The sequence below is a fragment of the Hylobates moloch genome, unplaced genomic scaffold (genome assembly GCF_009828535.3).
Source record: "Hylobates moloch isolate HMO894 unplaced genomic scaffold, HMol_V3 SCAFFOLD_16, whole genome shotgun sequence".
NCBI lineage: Eukaryota > Metazoa > Chordata > Mammalia > Primates > Hylobatidae > Hylobates > Hylobates moloch.
In genome coordinates, this window is record NW_026652291.1 from 30,821,111 (window position 1) to 30,844,025 (window position 22,915).

General features: G+C 52.7%; 1 protein-coding gene across 1 annotated transcript in view; it reads left to right on the forward strand.

The window, feature by feature from the left end:
* Positions 1-20,107, forward strand: part of LTBP2 (latent transforming growth factor beta binding protein 2) — a 111,632-nt gene extending 91,525 nt beyond the window's left edge. Inside the window, exons 18-36 of the mRNA XM_032135089.2 lie at positions 2,899-3,018; positions 8,525-8,644; positions 9,676-9,798; positions 10,038-10,163; positions 10,536-10,661; positions 10,946-11,068; positions 11,169-11,294; positions 11,765-11,887; positions 12,553-12,684; positions 13,015-13,140; positions 13,644-13,787; positions 14,670-14,861; positions 14,983-15,066; positions 15,793-15,921; positions 16,248-16,385; positions 16,469-16,636; positions 16,924-17,205; positions 18,262-18,411; positions 18,823-20,107. Coding sequence (XP_031990980.1) covers positions 2,899-3,018; positions 8,525-8,644; positions 9,676-9,798; positions 10,038-10,163; positions 10,536-10,661; positions 10,946-11,068; positions 11,169-11,294; positions 11,765-11,887; positions 12,553-12,684; positions 13,015-13,140; positions 13,644-13,787; positions 14,670-14,861; positions 14,983-15,066; positions 15,793-15,921; positions 16,248-16,385; positions 16,469-16,636; positions 16,924-17,205; positions 18,262-18,411; positions 18,823-18,968 — 2,678 coding nt within the window. The 3' untranslated portion in view covers positions 18,969-20,107. The remainder of the gene's footprint in view (positions 1-2,898; positions 3,019-8,524; positions 8,645-9,675; positions 9,799-10,037; positions 10,164-10,535; positions 10,662-10,945; positions 11,069-11,168; positions 11,295-11,764; positions 11,888-12,552; positions 12,685-13,014; positions 13,141-13,643; positions 13,788-14,669; positions 14,862-14,982; positions 15,067-15,792; positions 15,922-16,247; positions 16,386-16,468; positions 16,637-16,923; positions 17,206-18,261; positions 18,412-18,822) is intronic.
* The last annotated feature ends 2,808 nt before the right edge of the window (positions 20,108-22,915 follow it).

Consider the following 22,915-nt stretch of genomic DNA (forward strand, 5'->3'; position numbering starts at 1 on the left):
TTTAAATAACATATAATTAATATAAATCATTATAATTTATATTATCAATAAGATAAATTGTTTACATATTAAATATCTAAGTAAATGTTTACCAATAAATGTAAGCATCTCTTCATACGTTAGCCTGTGGGTTTCCTCATCTGTAAACTGCTGGCTCCCATTTTTGCTCAGTTTTCCAATGGTGGTTGCTGCTTTTTCCTGGGGCTCTTTAGGAGTCCATTATATATTGTAGATTCTTGGCTGGGTTTAGAAATTGCAATGCTCCCATTTTGTCCTCTATCCTTTAAGCTTATCCACATTTCTTGGAATAGAAATCCTTAATTTTGATGTACTGAAATTCACCATTTTGCCTTATTTTTGTGTGTTTTGGGGGCTTTGTTTAAGAAATTCTTCCATATCCTGAAGTCACAAAGATATTCTCCTATACCTTGAGTTCTAGTTTTCCCTTTTATGGTATGCTTTGATTCATCTGGAGTCCATCTTCGTATGGCTGTTAAGAACTTGGTCTTTCTCGGCTGGGCGCGGTGGCTCACGCTTGTAATCTCAGCACTTTGGGAGGCCGAGGCGGGCAGATCACAAGGTCAGGAGATCGAGACCACGGTGAAACCCCGTCTCTACTAAAAATACAAAAAAACTAGCCGAGCATGGTGGCGGGCGCCTGTAGTCCCAGCTGCTCGGAGAGGCTGAGGTAGGAGAATGGTGTGAATCCGGGAGGCGGAGCTTGCAGTGAGCCGAGATTGCGCCACTGCACTCCAGCCTGGGCGACAGAGTGAGACTCCGTCTCAAAAAAAAAAAAAAAAAAAAAAAGAACCTGGTCTTTCTCTATTCACGTCTCCATTTTTCTCCATGGAGTGAGGGAGTTTTCCAGCACCATCTATCAGACAGTTGTCCTGACCTCAGGGGATAATGAGTTCTTCATCCAGTTCCCACATATGGCTCTATGAGTTCCCTTCTCTCTTCCATTGGGATTAGAGCTTCTCACAGTGAACACCAGTTATTCCAGAATTGCCCGAAGAGCTATAACAACGTGGGTTCCTGGGTCCACCAGTACGGCAGGATCAGAATCTCTGGCTGTGGGCCTAGGAGTGTGCATTTCCCACCTTCTGGCGGAGACTTTGCTGTGCACTGGAGTTTTATGAAGTATTGCTCAAGTGAAGACACTGTCTTTGAACAGATGGTTATTATTCAATTCCTTCAGTAAGCACTTTTTGGGGTTCTGTGCTGGGCACTGGAGATGCTGAGATAATAAGGCATGTTCCTATTAGGGAGAAGCAAGTAAATAAACAGGTACACTGAGAGCTGGGCCCTCAGGGGACGCCGGGTTGGAGATAAGTGGGAGGCAGTCACGCTGGTGTGTAGGAAGCTGTTCCAGGCAAGGGGACAGTGTGGGCAGAGGCTCAGGAACAGGTCCTGAGGTTAGGCGAGGGTAGGAGAGGTGCGGGCGGCAGGAAACAGATGAGAAGCAGGCTGGGGCCGGTCATACAAGATCTCACATGCCAGGCTTGAGGAGCTGGGATTTTATGGGGTTTAACACTAGGATAATAATAGCTAACATTTCTGCAGTGCTTACCTTATGCCAGGCGGGCACAGTGCTCAACCCCTCACCTGGATTATTGTATTTAATCTGCACAAGGACTCTATGAAGTGTTTGTATCAGTCCCGGTTTAAGGGAGAGAATGGGAAGGTGAGGCCTTGATTAATTTGACTGTGGGGACAGGGGACGGGGACCCACAGGACCCAGAGGTGATGCATTAAACCAGTCCTTGAAATGGGGGCAGGGATTTGCTGGCCACCGTGAGGAAAGAGATCCAAGTGGAAGCATTTGTGTGAACAAAGGCTTGGAGGTTGGACCACTGAAATCCGCAATAGCTGAGGCTATACCAAGGGACTTGTGTGAATTAGCAAATACAGCAGAGCTGGGCCAGGTGGCAAAGGCCTTGTGAGCCAGGCTGCAAGCAGAACTGGAGGTAGCAGGGTTCTCTGGTAGGAGTTTAAGCAGGGGAGGGGCATGAGTGGGGCTGGGCTTTAGAGCCATGATGGGACACCAATATACTTTGGAAAAATGACAGAAACCACACCCTACAGATCCATGGTTACTTAAAACACGATCCCTCACTGGCTGCTTGGTTCCTAACCTTTATGAAGGTCCTTAGGAAGGACTCCAGGAGGCCAGGCATAGTGGTTCATGCCTATAATCCCTGCACTTTGGGAGGCTGAGGAGTGTGGATCACTTGAGGTCAGGAGTTCAAGACCAGCCTGGTCAACATAGTGAAACCTCATCTCTACTAAAAATACAAAAAAATTAGCTGGGTGTGGTAGCGGGCACCTGTAATCCCAGCTACTCGGGAGGCTGAGGCAGGAGAATCGCTTGAACCAGGGAGGCAGAGGTTGCAGTGAGCCGGAGGTTGCAGTGAGTCAAGATGGCGCCATTGCACTCCAGCCTGGGCAACAAGAGCGAAACTCCGTCTCAATAAATAAATAAAGGAAAGAAGGAAGGAAGGACTCCAGGAGTAGACCCAAAGGGGATATAGTGGGGCCAGGAGCGGGGTGGGAGTCCTTTTGGCCTCTGCAGGTTATACCGTATGGACTGCTACCCCACCACCAGACCAGCCCTTGCATGAGGGTGAGGAAACAGTTGTAAGGATCCCCATGGGTCCCCAGAGTAGACTCCCCTGAGAGAAAGGAACTCAGGTTTATCAGGGGTCTGAGCTAGATCATTTCAGACCTGGCCCAGGAGCCCCTCCAGGCAATTGTGGCTGCAGCAAGCATGCCTTCCCTGCCCAGGCCTCAGCGTGGCATCCTTTGTCCTTGGCCTCTAGAAGGAATGCTCCAGGACCCCACCCCCTCCACCATCCTCCAGGGCTGGCTGTGACTCAGGGCTTTTCTGTGTGTTCACAGATATCAATGAGTGTGAGCAGCCAGGGGTGTGCAGCGGGGGGCAGTGCACCAACACCGAGGGCTCGTACCACTGCGAGTGTGATCAGGGCTACATCATGGTCAGGAAAGGACACTGCCAAGGTAAGGAACGGGAAGGAGGGAGGCACCCTGCCACCCCACCACCCATCTGTCCCTCCCCACGCACTGCCCACCACCAACACGCCTTGTAACTTGTCCCTGCCCTGGCCCCTTGATGCTGAGCCCACGTCTATGGACAGAGACACCTATGAGAATTCCTGAGCCCTTCCATCCCCTCAGTGACATTCTGGCGTCCTGTCTGCCACCTGCAGCAGGGGAGCACGAACAACTTTATCCACGTGACACCTTAGGAACATCTCCTCTATAACCTCTGCCCTCTTGCCTTGAAAAATGTGCTCTCCTCATGGGGCAAAGGAAGAGTCTGTGTGTCTGGGAGTGTCAGTCTTCTTATTAAGCTTGTTAGATTGTGAGCTTCTGAGGGCTGGGCCATATCTTTAGATGGCCCATACATGGACACCTGATAAGCACCCAATAAATGCTAGAGGGAGGAAGGGAGGAAGGGAGAAAGGGAAGGAGGGAGAGAGGGAGGGAGGGATCCCATATCCTTCTGTCTTTCCCAGACCCAGCCAAAAGGCGCTGTGGCATTGCTAACTGGCCTCCTCACAGACCCTTGCCTGTCTCGTGCCAGCTCTGAAGACCCCTGGCAGCTCTGCTGCCACCACATCCCTGTCAGACTGGGGTGTCACAGGCTGGTAGGAGGCCCAGGGCATTTGCTCTCGAGACTGGCTGGGACAGGAAGAAATGAGGGTAAATCCAGGCGCAGTCCAAGAAGAACCTGGCCCTGGGTCCGAGCTTAGGCTGAGACTCCTCCCAGCCTCCAGGTTTCCCTGGCTGGGACTTGCCTGCTTTCAGAAGGGCCTGGAAGTCAGAGAAGAGCTTGTGTACTCTGTGAAAGGACAGCCTCCCTTCCCAATGCCACTACCATGGAAGCAAAGTCCAGAGAAGCAAAGGGGAGAGGTTGCAGCAGGTGCAGGACAGATAGCTCTGCCTTCAGCCCCAGTGTGTCACCTCCCAATGCCTCCCTCTTGGTCCTCCCCCTTTAAAACTCAGGCCTACCCATGACCAAAGCCGGAACCCACCTGCCTTGTCCTCCTTAGCACGATGGAGATAAGACAGCCTGGCATCTTCAGGAGAATGGAGAATGATGGCACTCACCACTGACAGGTGCCTCCTGTGTCCCAGATGTCTGGGTTAGGTCCTCAATAGATTACCTCATTTAAGCATCACAATGATGCTGTGAATTTGACATTAGACTTTATCAAAAAGAAAATAAAATGACAGGAAATGAACCAAGAAAATACCAGAACATTAAAAACATCAGGTTTAGGCTGGGCGCGGTGGCTCACACCTGTAATCCCAGCACTTTGGGAGGCCGAGGCAGGTGGGTCACTGGAGATCAGCAGTTCAAGACTAGCCTGGCCAACATGGTGAAACCCCATCTCTACTAAAAATACAAAAATTAGCCGGGCATGATAGCACATGCCTGTAATCCTACCTACTTGTGAGGCTGAGGCAGGAGAATCACTTGAACCCAGGACGTGGAGGTTGCAGTGGGCCGAGATCGCACCACTGCACTCCAGTCTGGGCAATAGAGTGAGACTGTCTCAAAAAAAAAAAAAAAAAAAAAAAAAAAAACAGAAAACATCAGATTTATATTAACCAGTCTGTGTTAAGGGCACAGGCTCTGGTGCAGACAGGCTTGGGTTTGGCTTTTGACACAATGTCTGGAAATGGAACTGTAATGCCCATCTCAGAGATGTTTGTGAGCACCGGATAAGCTAATGTATACAAAGTGCTAGGCACTGTCTGGCACATACAGACCCTGAATAAGTAGAAGGAAACGTTACTGTCAGAGGGTGGTTCTTTCTCATGTCCAGGCTCCCCCATACCCTGCCCTCTCCTTCCCTTCCCAAGAAAGGTTCTAGACACACACCTCATCTGGGAGGTCAGGCAGAGTTCCTGGCCCAGGGCAGACACTCCGAGTCTGTTGAAAGAAAGAATGATGTAGCCCGCACACTTCTCCAGGTTTCCATTGGTAACCACAAGCCCGGCCCATCACCCTGGGATCCCAGTCAATTTCCTCTCCCTCTTTCTTCTTTCTCCAACTCAGAAACCACTCTCTCCACTGAAACTGAAAGTCTCTGGTGAAAGGCTGAGTGGTCTGGACAGAGGCCCGTCCAGCAGTCTCAACGGCATTTCCGTCGTACTGGGACTCCAGGTTCCCACGGACAGGGGATAGACTTCCCTGCAGACCGCCAGGGCCTTTGGTGTCACCCAGCCATAACCAAGGTCACCTGAGCTTCTGGCCGCTGCCTGAGTGCCTTCCCCACCCCCACCCCATGCTCTCACAAGCAGCAGAGGTGAATGCCTTTACATTTCCTCATCCAAAGGCTGATCTGTGGTTAGAGAAGCTCCAGGATTCTCCCAGCAAACCGACAGCAGCTTGGCAAGCTGGTCTCTGGAGTGATTGTTGCCATGGGCCCTTTGGGGTCTCTTCAGCAGCCTTATACCAAAAAGATGAGGGGTGAAGTTTGAGGCATACTCTCCCACTCTTTGTTCAGCAAACATTCGTTGAGCACCAGCTGTGTTGGCCATGGGCTGGGAGCACAGGAAGAAGACAGATGGCTCCTGGCTTCAAAGACAGAATATTAAAACCCTCCAAAACACACCGTAATCTCAGATTAACATTCACACCCTAGGCGAGGCAGAAAAACTGGAATATTTCTGCATCCAGTGACTGGTTCCAGTCCAGGCACCAAGATGCTGGTGGGACAGCCTCAGGGTGGCTGGTGATAGAATCTGCTTCATTCAGAATCTTCCTCTGGCTCCTTTGAATTGGCTTGGCTAATGGTTCAGTTATATTCACTTCCACCCAGGAGAGCCCTTCCCTGGCTGGGGTGGAGACTGAGGGGCTGCTTTCTTCATCTGCCCTCCCCCTCCCATTCACGTGTGATAATCACTGGCTGGGGCTCTGGTCTGAGGAAGGAAGCCAGCAGTGGCATGCCAAGAAAGACAAGGTTATGCTGCATTAACAAACAACCCCTATCTTATTGACATAGCAGCCAAGTTTGTTTGTTTGTTTGTTTGTTTGTTTATTTATTTATTTGTTTGTTTGTTTTGAGACAGTCTTGCTCTGTCACCCAGGCTGGAGTGCAGTGGCGTGATCTTGGTGCACTGCAACCTCCTCCACCACTGGGTTCAAGCGATTCTCCTGCCTCAGCCTCCTGAGTAGCTGGGACTACAGGTGCCCACCACCACACCCGGCTAATTTTTGTATTTTTAGTAGAGATGGGGTTTCACCATTTTGGCCAGGCTGGTCTTGAACTCCTGACCTCAGATGATCTGCCCATCTTGGCCTCCCAAAGTGCTGGGATTACAGGTGCGAGCCACCATGCCCAGCAGCAGCCAAGTTTGTGTTTCATCAGTGCCACATGTCTGTCCATCAAGGGTCAGCTGGGGGCTCTGCCCCGTGTTTCCTCATGGGAGATGTAGGCTAAAGGAATAGCCAGTCTCTGTGGAAGAATAAAAGAGCACTCTGGAGGGTTGCACAAATTAAATGGTTTGGTCCATAAATTATCCATATCATACCCACTCACAGTTCATTGGCCCTCACTAGTCTCATGGCCCCACCCAACCACAAGAGACTAGGAGGCTCCAGATTACCATGGTGCAGAAAGTGGAGAGCTGGAATGCCACATGCGTCCTAAATGCCCAGCATTAAGACACTACACACACCACCTCCAAGAGATGTGCCCAGCATGTTTGGGGCAGGACAGACTGCAGGGCCCTTTGCTCCTGGCAAACCTTATCTCCTTCTCACATTGCCTGATCCCTGCAGGAAAGGTCCAAAGACTTCATTTTTCCTGGCATGGATTTAGGAGGAGCTTTGCCTCAATCTCGTTCTCTTCATCCTGGAAGAGATCATCTGGCATCCCTGAAACAAGGATTGCTGCTCATTCCAGTGGCTTTGCCCATCCTCCTTCAAGTACCTCAGCCAAGGACAACAGGTCATGGCACTGGCCTCTGTCTCTTGGGTGGCCAAAGTTAGTCATCTTAGATCCTTCATTTTATCCATCTCTGTCTTTACAGAAGCCCTTAGAATAGTTAAGGCTGATGTCACCACAACTCTACTTGTGGCTACCCCCTTGCCAGAGATGAGCCTTATCGCAGTGTCCCCAAGATTATATGGGAGTTGTGGGACTCTCCTTGCAGAGACCCACCTGAAAAACCATCTGCCTGGTGGTGATGTCCCCGTCTTCTGGACCCTCAGGCAGAAGCTTTAGGCTTGAGAGGGTCCCAGTCCTCTGGGACAGAGGGCTTCTACGTGTCCCGACTTCTGGAAACCAAACAACCTTAGAGAGGACTCACTTTCACCCTCCGCTTTAGGGTCCATGTCCTCTCCTCTCCATGCCCAGCAGCAGTGACAGCTGCTGGCTTTAGTCCCTCTCAGAAAGCCTGTGTTCGGACCCTAGGCCTGTCTCCCACACTTCCTCCATAGGTGCTGAGTAGGTCTTCCTCTCGGGCAGTAGGGCCTCTAAATCTGCATAAGCTGGTGGACTTCCTCCAGGAGAATGACAGTTACCCATTTAGGAAGAAGAACCCCTCCTCTTTCCTTGGCCAATGGACCTGTTGTGAAGAGTGGGCCAGAGCCTTGATACCGGGCCAGAGGGGCATAATGTCCTCCTGCAGTGCTGACTCAGAGTTCAATCCCTGTGACAGGACCTCCCTCACTCAGTCCAGGTCCCCTGGGTGCCTTGATGATGAAGCCCATGATATGCCAGGTTACATGGGGGAAAGGCCCTCTCCTCGGCTCCGGGGAGAACTAGCTCCCTCCTCTTCCTGTTGCCACTCTCCCTTCCTGGATCCCCTCATCCCCTGGGTGTCCAGTTGGTGTCCAGGCTTACCCTTTCTGGCTGACTTTCCTGGATCTCACCAGAGTGGGTGCCAGGATCCCTATGTGATTCTTGGCTGGAAGAAACGTCTGACAGCTCTCAGAGAAGCTTTGCCAGCTCCACCCTACAGTCTGCACTCAGCCTCAGAGCTGGTCTTGGCCATATCCAAGATTGGGGGTTCCTCCATGGTCCTCATTTCCTGGTGCAAGGAAGCCCAAGTTGCCTTCACTGCCCCTCTGATGATCTATCCTGGAGCCTCTGGCAATCCAGTTAGCTGCTGTGCCAAGCACATCCCAGTAATGGTCACTGCTTATAAAGGATTAGGAATTCGCCAGGGGAGAGATGAAAGCCCATCCCAAACAGCCCAGCTCACAGAGTGGAGCCTCTGACCCTCCCACAGCTGGTGGTAAACAGCCTACTGCGCCCACCCAGGGAGTCTCCCTTTCTAATGTTTAAGTTCTTCCATCTCCCTCTTTTGTCCCAGACAGTGGGTGAGAGGTGGAGTTGAGAACACAGGGCAGCTCTCGTTCTTTCCTAGTTTCCCTCTGTCCATCCCTCTCCCCAACCAAAGGCAGGGACAAGGATTTGCTGTGTCACAGACCTACCCATGTGCTATGTTCCCAGGGATGACCAAGGGAGGGGCTGCTGTTTTGCAGATATCAACGAATGCCGTCACCCCGGTACCTGCCCTGATGGGAGATGCGTCAATTCCCCCGGCTCCTACACTTGTCTGGCCTGTGAGGAGGGCTACCGGGGCCAGAGTGGGAGCTGTGTAGGTGAGGGCTGCTGGCCAAGGCACTGAGCAGGCCATTCGGCCTTGGGACCTCTGGTTGAACCCACACACGTAAAGGGAAAGAGGTGGGCAGAGGGAGGTGGCTTGGAGGCTGTTGTCTTCCATGATCTAGCTGGGATCCCAGATGGCGCTGGGCATGAGTCGCCAGGGCTCTGCCCTCTGAATCAGCTAGGGTGGGGCCCTTTACTCCTCTTTGGCCATATTCATTCTGGAGTGACTGCCCAAAGTCCCAGCAGCTTCTGTAGCTGGATCCTGTGGTGGAGCGAGGAGCCTAAGGGTCTTAGGATGGGGCCAGGCCCTTCTGCGGTTCCCAGGGAGGAGGAGTCTCCTGCTCTTCTGCATCTCAAAAGCAGCGTCTAAACAGCACACCCACCACACAGCGGGCGCTCATCCCTCAGAAGGGCAGCAGGTCTGCAGTAGGAGGCGTGTGCTCTTTTCCTGCAGCCCCCTCAGGAAGAAAGGCTCGGGGTTCAGAATGCCGGGAGGGACTGAGTGTTGAATAGACGCTTTGAGGCTCTGGAGAGGGCAGACGTTTCCCAGGCCCTCAAGGCTGCCACTCAGCCACCTTGGCATGACTGGCCTCTCTCCACACTGCCCGCCCACCCGCGGAAGCTGCTTGTTGAGTTGGGATCGTGGGTTGTTTGGTTGGCAGGTAGGAGGACATGTAGGGTTCCTGGCACCCACAATGAGGGGAGTCAAGGGTCTTGGACGCCTCATTCCAAGTATCCTCAGATGAGCCAAACCAGCCCCAGGGCTGGGGGACCTGGCCCCCTGCGTGGATACATGCAGAGTGCTCTGAGTTACTAGATAGGGCTGAAGTGAGCCCGGGGGATGGGACGCCCTGCCCTGCCTAGGTGGGAGGAGGGAGCATGGCCTCATGGCCTCCCCAGGGTGGCCTGCGGCCCCTCTGAAGGCTGGTTCCTTGGCCTCATAACTGAGATGCTCGGAGCCTGCCAGCGGGGGCTGCAGGATGGGGAGGAGGTCAGCCCACCATCTTGGACTTCTCTCCCACAGACGTGAATGAGTGTCTGACCCCTGGGGTCTGTGCCCATGGAAAGTGCACCAACCTAGAAGGCTCCTTCAGATGCTCTTGTGAGCAGGGCTATGAGGTCACCTCAGATGAGAAGGGCTGCCAAGGTACAGAGATGCTGAAGCACCCCTTCTCCACAGGCCAGTCCAGCTTGTGGCTCCCTCCCCTCTGCACACCACCCTTGGCCCCCTGAATCCACCCCTGGCCTTGCATCCCTATTCACACTGACCCAACACATCCTTGCCCAGACCTGTCCTTCCCCCACCCCTGCCTACCTGCCAGTCTCTGGCTGTCCTGACCTGTCTGTCCTGCAGAGTCCCACACAGAATGCAATGCCCTATTTCAGATGTGGATGAGTGTGCCAGCCGGTCCTCATGCCCCACAGGCCTCTGCCTCAACACGGAGGGCTCCTTTGCCTGCTCTGCCTGTGAGAGCGGGTACTGGGTGAACGAAGACGGCACTGCCTGTGAAGGTAACCCTGGGGAGGCAGTGGTGGAAGGGGACAGAATATAGGCCGTCTTACCTCCCAAAGAACACTCCATTTGTCCCCAGTTTGAAGCTGATGCCGAGGGGCTCCAGGCTAGGCTAGAAGACCCCATAAATGGACCTGGCCCCAACAAGAGCTTCTATTGTCATAATCCCCAAGTTCAGAGTTAGGACAGGAGGAAAAGCCAGTCACAGAGACAAGAGGGAAGCTGAGGGCAGGGCTGCCCCGGGAGCGTTCTAGGGAGGGGGTTTTAGGAAACCCCCAGGGGCTCAGAGAGGGAGGCCACGGTGAGGTTCCTGCATTGCCCGGGGAGTGGGAGCCCTCCTAGGTCCCCAGGCGAGCGCTGTCTGTCTGCAGACCTAGATGAGTGTGCCTTCCCGGGAGTCTGCCCCTCGGGAGTCTGCACCAACACGGCTGGCTCCTTCTCCTGCAAGGACTGCGATGGGGGCTACCGGCCCAGCCCTCTGGGCGACTCCTGTGAAGGTATGAGCCTCCATGTGGGAGAAGACACAAATGGGAAGCCCCTCTGTTAGGGCCATGGTGAAGCCCAGCAGGTGGAGGGCTGCTGAGGCTGGAGGAGCTGCCATCATCCTGCACCCCAACAGTCGCTCACGAGCTTCTCCCAGCTGTGCTGCCTCATGAGGGGATGATCCCCCGTGGGTCCAGCTCTGCAGGCAGGTGACAGGTCCTCTGGACACTTCCCCCTTGGCTCCTGTCCTTGGGAGGTGCTGCTATCGGCTGTCTTCCTCCCCTGTGTGGCCCTGCAGATGTGGATGAATGTGAAGACCCCCAGAGCAGCTGCCTGGGAGGCGAGTGCAAGAACACAGTGGGCTCCTACCAGTGCCTCTGTCCCCAGGGCTTCCAGCTGGCCAATGGCACCGTGTGTGAGGGTGAGTGACCCAGATCGCCCTACTGGGGGTGGGAGGCGTAAGTGTGTGGGGAGGCAGGCACATCCCCAGCAGACACCCACTCCCCATCTTTTCCCTGCAGATGTGAACGAGTGCATGGGGGAGGAGCACTGCGCACCCCACGGCGAGTGCCTCAACAGCCACGGGTCTTTCTTCTGTCTGTGCGCACCTGGCTTCGTCAGCACAGAGGGGGGCACCAGCTGCCAGGGTGAGAAGCCAGCACAGCTACCTCTACTGGCCAGGAGCATGGGCGCTAGAGGCTAAGACTAGAGTGGTGTCCCTTTTAATACCAGTACTGAGAGCAAGTGCTCACGGCCCTGCCCAAGGAGGAGAAGATGGGAGCGAGGAGTGAAGTGAGGGAGCCTGATGCTCAGGGAGGGAGGGACTCAGTCCCTCATCAGGGCCTCTTCACGACGTTGACAGCAGGCATGCACCCACTCCAAACTCCGAGTGTCACTTTTCCCCTTTACAGAGCTCCAGTTCCAGGGACCCCGCCTCACCCCTCACCCCCACCCCGGTGCCCACCTCCCGCAGCCTGGCCTCTGGTTTCCAGCCCTTTCCTACATAAGCCACTCCCTGGCTCTCCCATGGGCTACTCAGGGCCCAGAGGAAGCTACACAGGACCCTAACAGGGAAGGGACCCATGGCTGGGTCTGCTGACAGCCATCTCTACTCTAGATGTGGACGAGTGTGCCACCACAGACCCGTGTCTGGGAGGGCACTGTGTCAACACCGAGGGCTCCTTCAACTGTCTGTGTGAGACTGGCTTCCAGCCCTCCCCAGAGAGTGGAGAGTGTGTGGGTAAGGGCTCTGGGGGGAGGGGACAGGGCTCTGCCCACGTCTGCCCATCTCTACCCTGCCTGGTCCTCAGCTCTGGTGGAGCAGAGCACTTTCCACAGATGAAGTGTCCAACAAATAGTGTATGTATTGAGACTCAGGGCTCAGGGGCTGTCCAAGGATGACAAAATGAAGACAATCATCATCTTCATGCCGGCAGAGCACACAATCTAGTTTTAAAGGCCAAATGATTCAATAGACATTAAACACCTGCTATGCTCAGTGTCCTTTGCTAGGACAAATAGACAGTTATGGACGATCTTGAAATTGAGCAAGGGAGACAGATATGAAGAAAACTCTCTGTAATACACTATGCTGAAGGCTTCATGTAAAGAGAAGTACAGTGCTCTGCTGGTAGGGATGGGAGACAGATGGGGGCGGCGGAGGAAAAGGAGTGTCACAGAAGGCTAGGAGCTCACTGCTTCCTAAATAGCATACGGTTCTCTTCCCAGAGGCTCAGCTCTGCAGGGTCAGGGGAAATTGTCCTGACCTCGATGTGCTGGGGTTGGGATGAGCACAGTACTTTGGAACAGATCAAGAACCCCAGAGGTTGTGGGGCATGACCCTGTGGGATCAGAGTGGTGACCTGGCTACCTCTGTCCTCTCTCATGGCATGGCTCTGGGGACAGATATCGACGAGTGTGAGGACTACGGAGACCCGGTGTGTGGCACCTGGAAGTGTGAAAACAGCCCTGGCTCCTACCGCTGTGTTCTGGGCTGCCAGCCTGGCTTCCACATGGCCCCGAACGGAGACTGCCTTGGTGAGTAGGGAGGGAGGGGAGAGAGGAGAGAGGGCTGAGAAAACCTATTTTTCACATACTGAGCGAGACATGATTTTCTCCTGAGGACACGATTTTTTGCAGCTGATTGTAGCTTGTATATTTTCCATCCAGCAGAGCTTACGAAAGATGCCACAGGACTGTGAATGTTAGGGTTTTCTTATCCTGGGTTAAGAGGCTGCTTTTCACAGGTCTTGGTGCTAATAAGCCAAATAAGTATTCTAGCAGAGAATGAGAGAGTGTGCATGTGTGTGAGAGAGTGCACACGTGCACACACACACACCCTCTACCCTGGTTCCCACTGTCCCACAGACATAGACGAGTGCACCAATGACACCATGTGTGGCAGCCACGGCTTCTGTGACAACACTGACGGTTCCTTCCGCTGCCTCTGTGACCAGGGCTTTGAGATCTCTCCCTCAGGCTGGGACTGTGTGGGTGAGGAGCCTGTGGGCTACCCAAGGTCTGGGCCAGGGAAGGGAAGGCCCTAGGGTCCTCCTCAACTGGTCCTGGTCATGTGGCTCCATCATGGGTCCCCAGAGCGTGGGCAAGGGAGACTTCAAAGAAGAGGGAGACTTCAACTCCTCGCCCAGGGGCACATGGGCCGGGCGGATAAGGGGAAGCACAGCCGCGCTCTGCCAGCAGGGCAGCAGGTGTCCTCAAGCCTCAGAGCCTCAGGAGGCAGGAGGTTTGGAGAATGTGCACTGAGGGGTAACTCTTCCTCTTTGTGCACTTCTGTGACCGTTTGCTGCCACTCCTCTCCTTCTCTCTTCTTTCCCATGCCCTCTGTCCATCAGTTCCTCCTCCCTGCAAATCTATACTTACTCTTGTTTCTTCCCTAAGGCCTAGCCTGCTTCTTTTGGGGGCAGTGGGCTGGAGTCAGGGGCAGGGGGCACGGGCTAACTCTTTTCTGCCCACGAGCCTGTTCTCACACCTGTCAGATGTGAATGAGTGTGAGCTTATGCTGGCGGTGTGTGGGGCCGCGCTCTGTGAGAACGTGGAGGGCTCCTTCCTGTGCCTCTGCGCCAGTGACCTGGAGGAGTACGATGCCCAGGAGGGGCACTGCCGCCCGCGGGGGGCTGGAGGTGAGGCCTGGGAGATGCATTATCCATGGTGACTCAGAGGTTTACAGAGAGTGTGTCCCTCTGCATCCCTCTTCTAGCCTCTAGCCGCTGAGGGAGACACTGGGCCAGGGCCTGGGGCAGCACAGGGAGGCGCAGGTGGGGACTGGTGCATGAAGGGGTGAGGAGGCTGAGGGCCGCGCGCAGCGAAACCAGGAGCTACAGGGTGGCGACGATCCTAGAGGAGGCTCAGGAAACCCTGATGCTGACTTAGGGTGGCCCCAGGGACCATAGATTGAGCCTTGGAGGGACTCTGAATCCATCTAATCCCTGGGAACTTTCTGGATGAGAGAGGACTTGGAGCTGAACTAAACCGGGCTCTCTCTTTCCCACTTCCCACTCCACCCGAGAGCTACTGGGTTCAGCCTCTCACGCCAGGCTGGACTAGGACTCAACTGGTCTTCACTGCCTTGGGGGAAAGTGAGGGAGACAAGGAAGGGTGGAAGGGGCTGGGGTACATGTGAAGCAGAATGGACCAGAGGGCTGCCCATATGGCATGCCAGGGACTGGGGGCAGCCCATCACAGGGAGGCAGGCAGGGTGGTATACCGCAAAGAGCAGGGGCTTCGCTGAGGAGGAACTGGGGTCAGATCCCTGCTGCACTGCTTAATAGCTTAATCGCACAGCGGTGGCAAGGCCCCAAGCCTCTCTAAGCCTCAATTTCTTGAGATGATGATTAGGCCACTTCTTAGGGTTGTGGAGAGCATCAGCAAGGTAATACAGGTAACAGAATTTTTTTCCACTGTAAAGTGCTACACAAATGTTAAATTTAGGAAATAAAGTCAAGGACTATTGACCCCCCTCAGAGGGTCCTGAACAGACAGTAATGAGCATCTGTCACGCACAGGTCAGAGTATCTCTGAGGCCCCAACGGGGGACCATGCCCCGGCCCCCACCCGCATGGACTGCTACTCTGGGCAGAATGGCCACGCGCCCTGCTCCAGTGTCCTGGGCCGGAACACCACACAGGCCGAATGCTGCTGCACCCAGGGCACTAGCTGGGGAGATGCCTGTGACCTCTGCCCGTCTGAGGACTCAGGTAAGACCCCAAGGGTTCCAGATCCTCGAAGGGTCAGCTCTGCAAGGTGACACTGAAAGAAGGGGAGAGAGGAAGGGGGCAGGGCCCTCCCCACTCGGAGCTGAAACGCCTCTCTACATAGCTGAATTCAGCGAGATCTGCCCTAGTGGAAAAGGCTACATTCCTGTGGAAGGAGCCTGGACGTTTGGACAGACCATGTACACAGGTAACCTGCTCCATCCTCCGCCCCAAACTCCATTCACCTGAGTGGGCCCTAGCGTGCTCCTCCACAGGGTCCCTGGGGAAGTTCTACATCCAGCCCTGGCCTCCCAGGTTGCCTCCACCTTTTCTGTCCCAGGGCTGACTCCCTGCAGAGTGTTAGCTGGAAGTTCTGACTCAAGCTGCTCTTGGAGTGTCCACATGAGCCTCACCTCAGTTTCCCTGCTCTCCCAAGGCTGCGCCTCCAGAAACAAACTATGATGCCTTGACTAACTCTCACCCCCAGCCACATGTGGGCACAGGGACAGAGTGGAGAGCACTGCTCTGGAGGCCAGAGGCTGCGCTCATCTCCCTGGCTGCACTGATGAGGCCAGAAACTCTGGGGAACCCACACTCACAGTAGGATGGTCCAGGTACTGCGCCCCTCAGCACCCTAGTCCTGAAGCTAGTCTTGACAAGGAAATGATGGAGACAGAGATCGCTTTTCTTGGGTGCTGGCTACATGCCGTGCACTTTTTTGAGCACCTCACACATATTAACACCTTTTTATCCTTATAACAACCCTAAGAGCATGTAGGAACCGGAGGCAAGGCGAACTTAAGCAATTTGCCCAAAGCCACCTAGTAAGTGGCAGAGCTGGGATTCAAACCCAGCCTGGCTTTGGATTCCCTGCTCTAGGTACCCCTCATACTGCCTCTCACCTTCCTCTCACCTCAGCTCTGCCCTTCCACAGATGCGGATGAGTGTGTGATATTCGGGCCTGGTCTCTGCCCGAACGGCCGGTGCCTCAACACCATGCCTGGCTATGTCTGCCTGTGCAATCCCGGCTTCCACTACGATGCTTCCCACAAGAAGTGTGAGGGTGAGGACACACATGATCCCTGCCCCCACTCCTGGCCCACAGCTGAATAATGGCCCACCCAGCCCCTGCCAGCCAGTCCTATTATTGCTGAGAGTCCCCCTTCCTAGGGAGGCCGCCCACTGCAGCAGGCTGGTCCCAGGTGAAGGAGCTCTGGGCTGTCAGAGATTGTCCCCAGGGAGGGGCCTTCCAGGCTGGGCTGGGTTGGGTTGAGGGGAGGGAGGCAGGGCACTAACTCTTCATTATCAGTGATAGGAAAACCCCCTTCCCTGAGGGTGGTGAGTGGACAGGCCACCTTATCAATGCCCCACCCTTTCCTGCCTCCCCAGATCACGATGAGTGCCAGGACCTGGCCTGTGAGAATGGCGAGTGCGTCAACACGGAGGGCTCCTTCCACTGCTTCTGCAGCCCCCCGCTCACCCTGGACCTCAGCCAGCAGCGCTGCATGAACAGCACCAGCAGCATGGGTGAGTGGGCCTGAGCGTGGGGCAGCAGGAGAAGGGGACCTGGGTTGGGGGGGCTCATGTGCCTCCGTGCCCTGTGCCACCAGAGGACCTCCCTGACCACGACATCCACATGGACGTCTGCTGGAAAAAAGTCACCAATGATGTATGCAGCGAACCCCTGCGTGGGCACCGCACCACCTACACGGAATGCTGCTGCCAGGACGGCGAGGCCTGGAGCCAGCAGTGTGCTCTGTGTCCCCCCAGGAGCTCTGGTGAGGGGGGAGCAAAGGGGAGACCCTGCAGGGCTGGGCCAGGCCCCAGGGAGGGGGATGCCCTCACCTTGGAAGGGGGGATCTAGAAAGAAGGAGCAGAGCAATCAGGCCCTGTCTTCCATCCCTGCTGTTTGGGGACAAAGTAGGGCAGGGGAGAGGTGGGGAAAGGAATGCTGCCAGGATCTCCCAGAGGGTACCAGTCCTTGCATGCTCCCAGAGACAAAGCCAACCAGGCTTTAGCTGGCAGAAGCTGGAACCCAGCTCCCTCTCTCCATCCTTCCTGACAGAGGTCTATGCTCAGCTGTGCAATGTGGCTCGCATCGAGGCAGAGCGGGAGGCCGGGGTCCACTTCCGGCCAGGCTATGAGTATGGCCCCGGACCCGATGACTTGCACTACAGCATCTATGGCCCAGATGGGGCCCCCTTCTACAACTACCTGGGCCCCGAGGACACCGTCCCTGAGCCTGCCTTCCCCAACACAGCCGGCCACCCAGGGGACCGCACACCCATCCTTGAGTCTCCTTTGCAGCCCTCAGAACTCCAGCCCCACTACGTGGCCAGCCATCCAGGTCTGTGTTGCTGCAAAAATGGGGAAGAGGTGGGCACCAAAGCTGTTTCACTTCCATCTCCTCCACCTGCTAGTCATATTGCCAGCAAAGTGAGGACTGGGAAGGGGAAAGACACACCAAGCCAGAGGTCCCCGTTCACGGCTCGCTCGAGACAAGTACATACGCCCAGGTCCGACCCTAACAACTTCATCATAAACTATCACAGGGACACAAAAAGGTACAGGACACTGCCCCTGTCCCAACCTACAAGCTTCCTGTGGGGACTGAGAGCGAGAGAAAGCTGTTCACTGCAGTCATTTTCTCCCTCCACGCCACCTACAGGCTGCAGAATAACCTGCTCTAAGGACACCCAGCATTCACACTTGTGACCTGAAGTGTGGATTAAGGTTTTCTAAGGACTTTAAAGGCCCACTGTGATGACTCAGTTTGTGAATGGTGTGATCCAAACACTCAGGCCTCGGAGTCTAATGAGGAAGTCAGGCCTAGCACTGTGCAATGCACACGGCACCCACCACAGGCAAAGCTACCACATCAGACTAAGACCATACCGCTGGGCAGGGTGGGGCCTTTGCCATGGGGTGGAGGGGTGCTTAGAGAGTGAAGAGGGTTAGGTAGATCTGGTCAACGTTTTGCTTTGTGTTGAGTGAGGCCCCTCTGCTACCAATTGTTCCTCACTTCCCAAAAACACAATGTGAAGATTTAAACAAAACTCACCCCATCCCCACGCTCAAACCCAAAAACTATATAGCAACACACTCCCCCACCCCCCAACCCCAGCAGGAGCCGGGCATTGTGGAAGCAGCGAGTCTCAGCCTCCCTGGAGCCCTCATTTAAAGCCCAGAGCACTTCTCCCCATCTAAAATGACACACACTTTTTTTTTCAAGAGTACTGCCTTTTGTTCTAGCATCTTTCCATGAGAATGTTATGATCCTCTCTGCCCCCACCCCCAAAGTTCCACAGGAGCACCCTTTGTCCAGGAGGGCGAGGGTCCCAGCATTAGGGAGAGTCTGGACACAGGCCTCAGCGTCCTCCTCTCTCCGATTTCCCCCTCCCAGAGTCCCCAGCAGGCTTCGAAGGGCTTCAGGCGGAGGAGTGTGGCATCCTGAACGGCTGTGAGAACGGCCGCTGTGTGCGTGTGCGGGAGGGCTACACCTGCGACTGTTTTGAGGGCTTCCAGCTGGATGCGGCCCACATGGCCTGTGTAGGTGAGTGTAGAATTCTGATGGAGGAGTCAGGCTGGCCCACTGCCCACAGAGATGCCTGAACTCAGAAAGGCTGGAAGAGCCACTGCTGCCTCCTAGTGGGGCTGTCTGCGTCAGGCTGGGAGGGAAGAAAGCACCAAAGGAAGGTCTAATTATGTGCTTTAGAAAGCCCCTTCCGTGCAGGTTCCCAGACAAAAGACAAGGACAAGAGAGCATGGTCTTGGGCATGGTATGAGCTTGCTGCCCCCTGCTTTGTCCTTGAGTTGCTTGATTTTGGGAAGTGACTTCAACCTCTGGCTGTCACACTTAGGGTTTCACTCCAGGGCAGGGGCCAGGGCTTAGTAACCAGAGGGGTGGAGGCAGCCAGCAGAGGTACTTGGGCTCCCTACAGCTCTCTCCTTTGTTTCCTCTTAGATGTGAATGAGTGTGATGACTTGAATGGGCCTGCTGTGCTCTGTGTCCACGGTTACTGCGAGAACACAGAGGGCTCCTACCGCTGCCACTGCTCCCCAGGATATGTGGCCGAGGCAGGCCCCCCCCACTGCACTGCCAAGGAGTAGCAGTCAGGGGTCAGTGTGGCAACTACCTGGAAATGGCCTCCAGTCACAGGCAGGGGCCTTGAGGATGATTTCCTAGCTGGGAAGACACCGCGATATCAGGCCAGAGGTTCCCAATCAGCCTTGCCTGCTTTCATCTCTCCCAGCTTAGCCTCTGGCTGTAAGCTTCGGTCACTGCCTCCGTGCCCTTGCTTGGCTCAAGCACCACCAATCGCTTTAATGCTTCAGCCACCACATGAGGCCCTATCCACCACCTTTCCTGGCCTTGCTATGGGATGCTTACCAAAGGATGGCCCTCATCCACCCTCCCAAGCTGTGCAAACATGCAAGGCCCCGTGGCCTCACACTGCAGACACTCCTTTCCAGCCATAATCTACCATCATCCTGATGATCCCACAACTGGGACAGAGGCTACATCTGCCCTAGGGAGGTCCTTCAGAATCTGTGGAGCAAGAAAGGATTTGGGGAAGCTTGGGGACTGACTCCAGCGCCCCCTCCTAAGAACCATCACCACCACTCAGCCAATCTGTTCTGGGCCCTGATTTTGCCACACCTCCATCCTGTAGCCCATTCTCTGACCCCAAGGATGGCAGAAGATCCCTTCACTCAGAGAAGCAAGACTGATATTAGCTTGTCGAGTGTAAGAGACACAAATGAAGAAAAACAAAGAGCCTGGGAAAGCAGCAAGAGGACACGATGAAAAATATGTGGAGTTGATGAGAAAGGGGAGCCAAGGCTTTACATGTCTAAAGAAAATATTCAGTAGCTGTAAACATTCCAAATCCACCCAGCGATAGCCCATGGGCACCAGCAGCAACGGCTGCCACAGGATAGAGTACCCCTCTACACAGACCTCTATTACATAAACACTGTTTCTTACAGGAAACAAACCTCTTCTGGGCTCTCCTTTTGTGAAAACCAGTTTGATGTGCTAAAAGTAAAAAGTTTATTTTCCAGTGTGGTCTTGTTCAGAAGAAGCCAGATTTCCAGTGTTGTTTTTCCCCTCTACTCAGAAGCCCCTGCCCTTTCCCTTCAGAAAACGATGGCAGACATTCTTCTGAGTTTACAAGCAGAGACTCACTCCAACCCAAACTAGCTGGGAGTTCAGAACCATGGTGGAATAAAGAAATGTACATCTGGTCTCTTCTTGTTTTTATTTCATATCAGATCAAATTTCTTTACCATGTTGGCTAAGTCTAAATATTAGAGATGAGGCTGTGCCTACTCCCTGGCCAGCTCTGCTGATAACCTATGATGGGTTCCAATGGGAAATGACTCTTTACTATTAAAAGACAAGGAAAGCTCTGACTTCGCACTTCTCTGATGAATGGCAATGTAAACGAACAAGGCTCCATGTGACTGGAGCACGGAAGTGAATGCTACTTTCTTAATTTAATCTGCCCTGTGCTACCTGCTCCTCTGATTGTTAGCCATCACATAACTTATTGAATGCTTGCCATGTGCCAAGCACTGTGCTGAGTGCCATACACACATTTCATTTAATTATCCAATAATCCTACTATTGTTTATTCTCAATTTACAGGCGAGGAAACTGAGACATAGAAAGCTTAAATAATTTGCTCTAGGTCCCTATACTAATTGATATGTTTTCAGCAGACAAAAATAAGTCAGTCTTACGCATGTAAAAACATTCTTTCACTCATAATAAAAGAAATGCAACTTAAAACCATACTGAGATCCTTTTTAAAACTGTCAGATTGGCAAAGATCAAAAAGCTTGTTAAGACTCCTAGCTGGCAAGCATGTGGGAAATAGGCACTCTCATAATAGCTGACAGAAGTACATATTGAAGAGGATAATGTGGCAATGTCCTTCAAAATTATAAAAGCACTAACTCTTTGATCCAGTAGTTTCCACTTCTAGGAACTTAACCTTCAGATATATTTTCACCAGATATAAAATGACATATGTAAGAAGTTATTACTGCATCATTTGTAATAGCTAAAGATTAGAAACAATTAATTGCTATGGAACCTTTAAAAAAGGTGGCTCTAAATTCCTTAAAAAAGATACCCAAAACAAATTAAGGGAAAAAGGGGGGCGTTGTATAACAGCATGTAACATAACACTATTTGTCTAAAGAATGGGGAAAGAGAAGCGGTTGTCTGTTCACCTCATCCTTGCCACTCCGCCTTATACCTCACCATCGGAGAACTTACCATCCCCCAAATATATCCTGCTGGCACTACACCTTCGTAACTGCTGTTCCCACTGCCCCCACAACACTCTAATCTCTGCCTTCCTGCCAACCTTGAGATCATGCATATATACATATTTCCTTTGTTTAAAATACAAATAGCATACTATGCATGCTGTTCTGCACTTGGCTTTTTTTTTTTTTTTTTTTTGCTTTATACTTGCAATTAGAGTTGGCTCATTTCATTTTACAGCTGTATACTATTCCATTGAATGGATAAACCATAATTTATTTAATCAGTCTCTCACTGACAGACATTTCCATTGTTTCCTGTCTTTTGCTATAAATAATACTGTAATGAATATTCTTGTGCATATTTCACATTAATTTATGGGATTACATCTGCAGGATAAATTCTTAGAAACAATGGTGGTTTGTGGGGAGGGTGACAGGGTGGATAGGTGCAGGATTTGGAGACTTCATTGTATCTCCTTTTGTATTTTTTTGAATTTTGTACCATATGTATCACCTATTCAAAAAAAAATAAAATATTTTTAAATACAGTTGCTGGCCAAAGATTGCTTAAATGCTCCCTCTCTTTATATATTTATCTGACTATAATTTACAACTAAAGCCAGGTGCTAATTATGTCAAAATTCCTTAACGCAAATTTGTTAGCAGCCCTGTGGCATTTTTATGAAGAGTGGAAAATACGGATTTTAAAAGAGCGATCATAAACATCAATGCTAGATAGGAAGAAAAATAGAAGAGATTCCTTACTTTCAGACAAAACATGCAGTGAACAGTGTTAGGCCCTGCCCAAAGCCAGCTGCACAACATTAGCTTGGGTCCAGATTTCAAGGGAGAGCTGTACCATCATGATCAGTGCTGCCCACTTCCCTATACCAGATTGATCCTGCCAAATGCCACCCCTGCACTCTAATGCTTTATAACAAACGACAAAAGAACAGAGCTGGATTCTCAGAAGTTACAGAAAGAAGAGTCTCTTCCTGAACACCTACTTTAGTAGTCCTTCCTAATCTTTTACTTCTCAACTTCTTTCCTCCTATCCCTTGTAATCAGTCAACATTCCCATACAAAGAAACTATGGGTGGGCCAGCCATGGTGGCTCGTGCCTGTAATACCGACACTTTGGGAGGCTGAGGCAGGAGGATTGCTTGAGCCCAGGAGTTCGAGACTCCTATGCAACATGGTGAAACCCCACCTCTACAAAAAATACAAAAAGTAGCTGGGCTTGGTGGTGTGCACCTGTAGTCCTAGCTACTTGCGGGGGCTGAGGTGGGAAGACTGTTTGAGCCCAGGAGGTAGAGGCTGCACCTCTGCACTCCAGCCTAGGAGACAGATTGAGACCCTGCCTCAAAAAAAAAGAAACTAAGAGTGGATGGGACACATAATTTACATACCATTGGTCACTGTCATCACATAACTGAAGTATGGTACCACAATAAAATCTGTGCATTGACCAAGAGACCTTCTCTTTGAAAAACAACATAAAGTCTCCACCAATGGAGACTTCTTGCTGCCACTTCTGGTTTCCCCATGAAGCTTTCTCAGTGTGAAGTAACATGATTTTCCCAAATCCGCCTTTTTTTTTTTTTTTTTTTGAGACGGAGTCTCACTCTGCCGCCCAGGCTAGAGTCCGGTGGTGCAATCTTGGCTCACTGCAACCTCCGCCTCCCGGGTTCAAGTGATTCTCCTGCCTCAGTCTCCCGAGTAGCTGGGATTACAGGTGTCCACCACGCAGTTAATTTTTGTATTTTTAGTAGAGATGG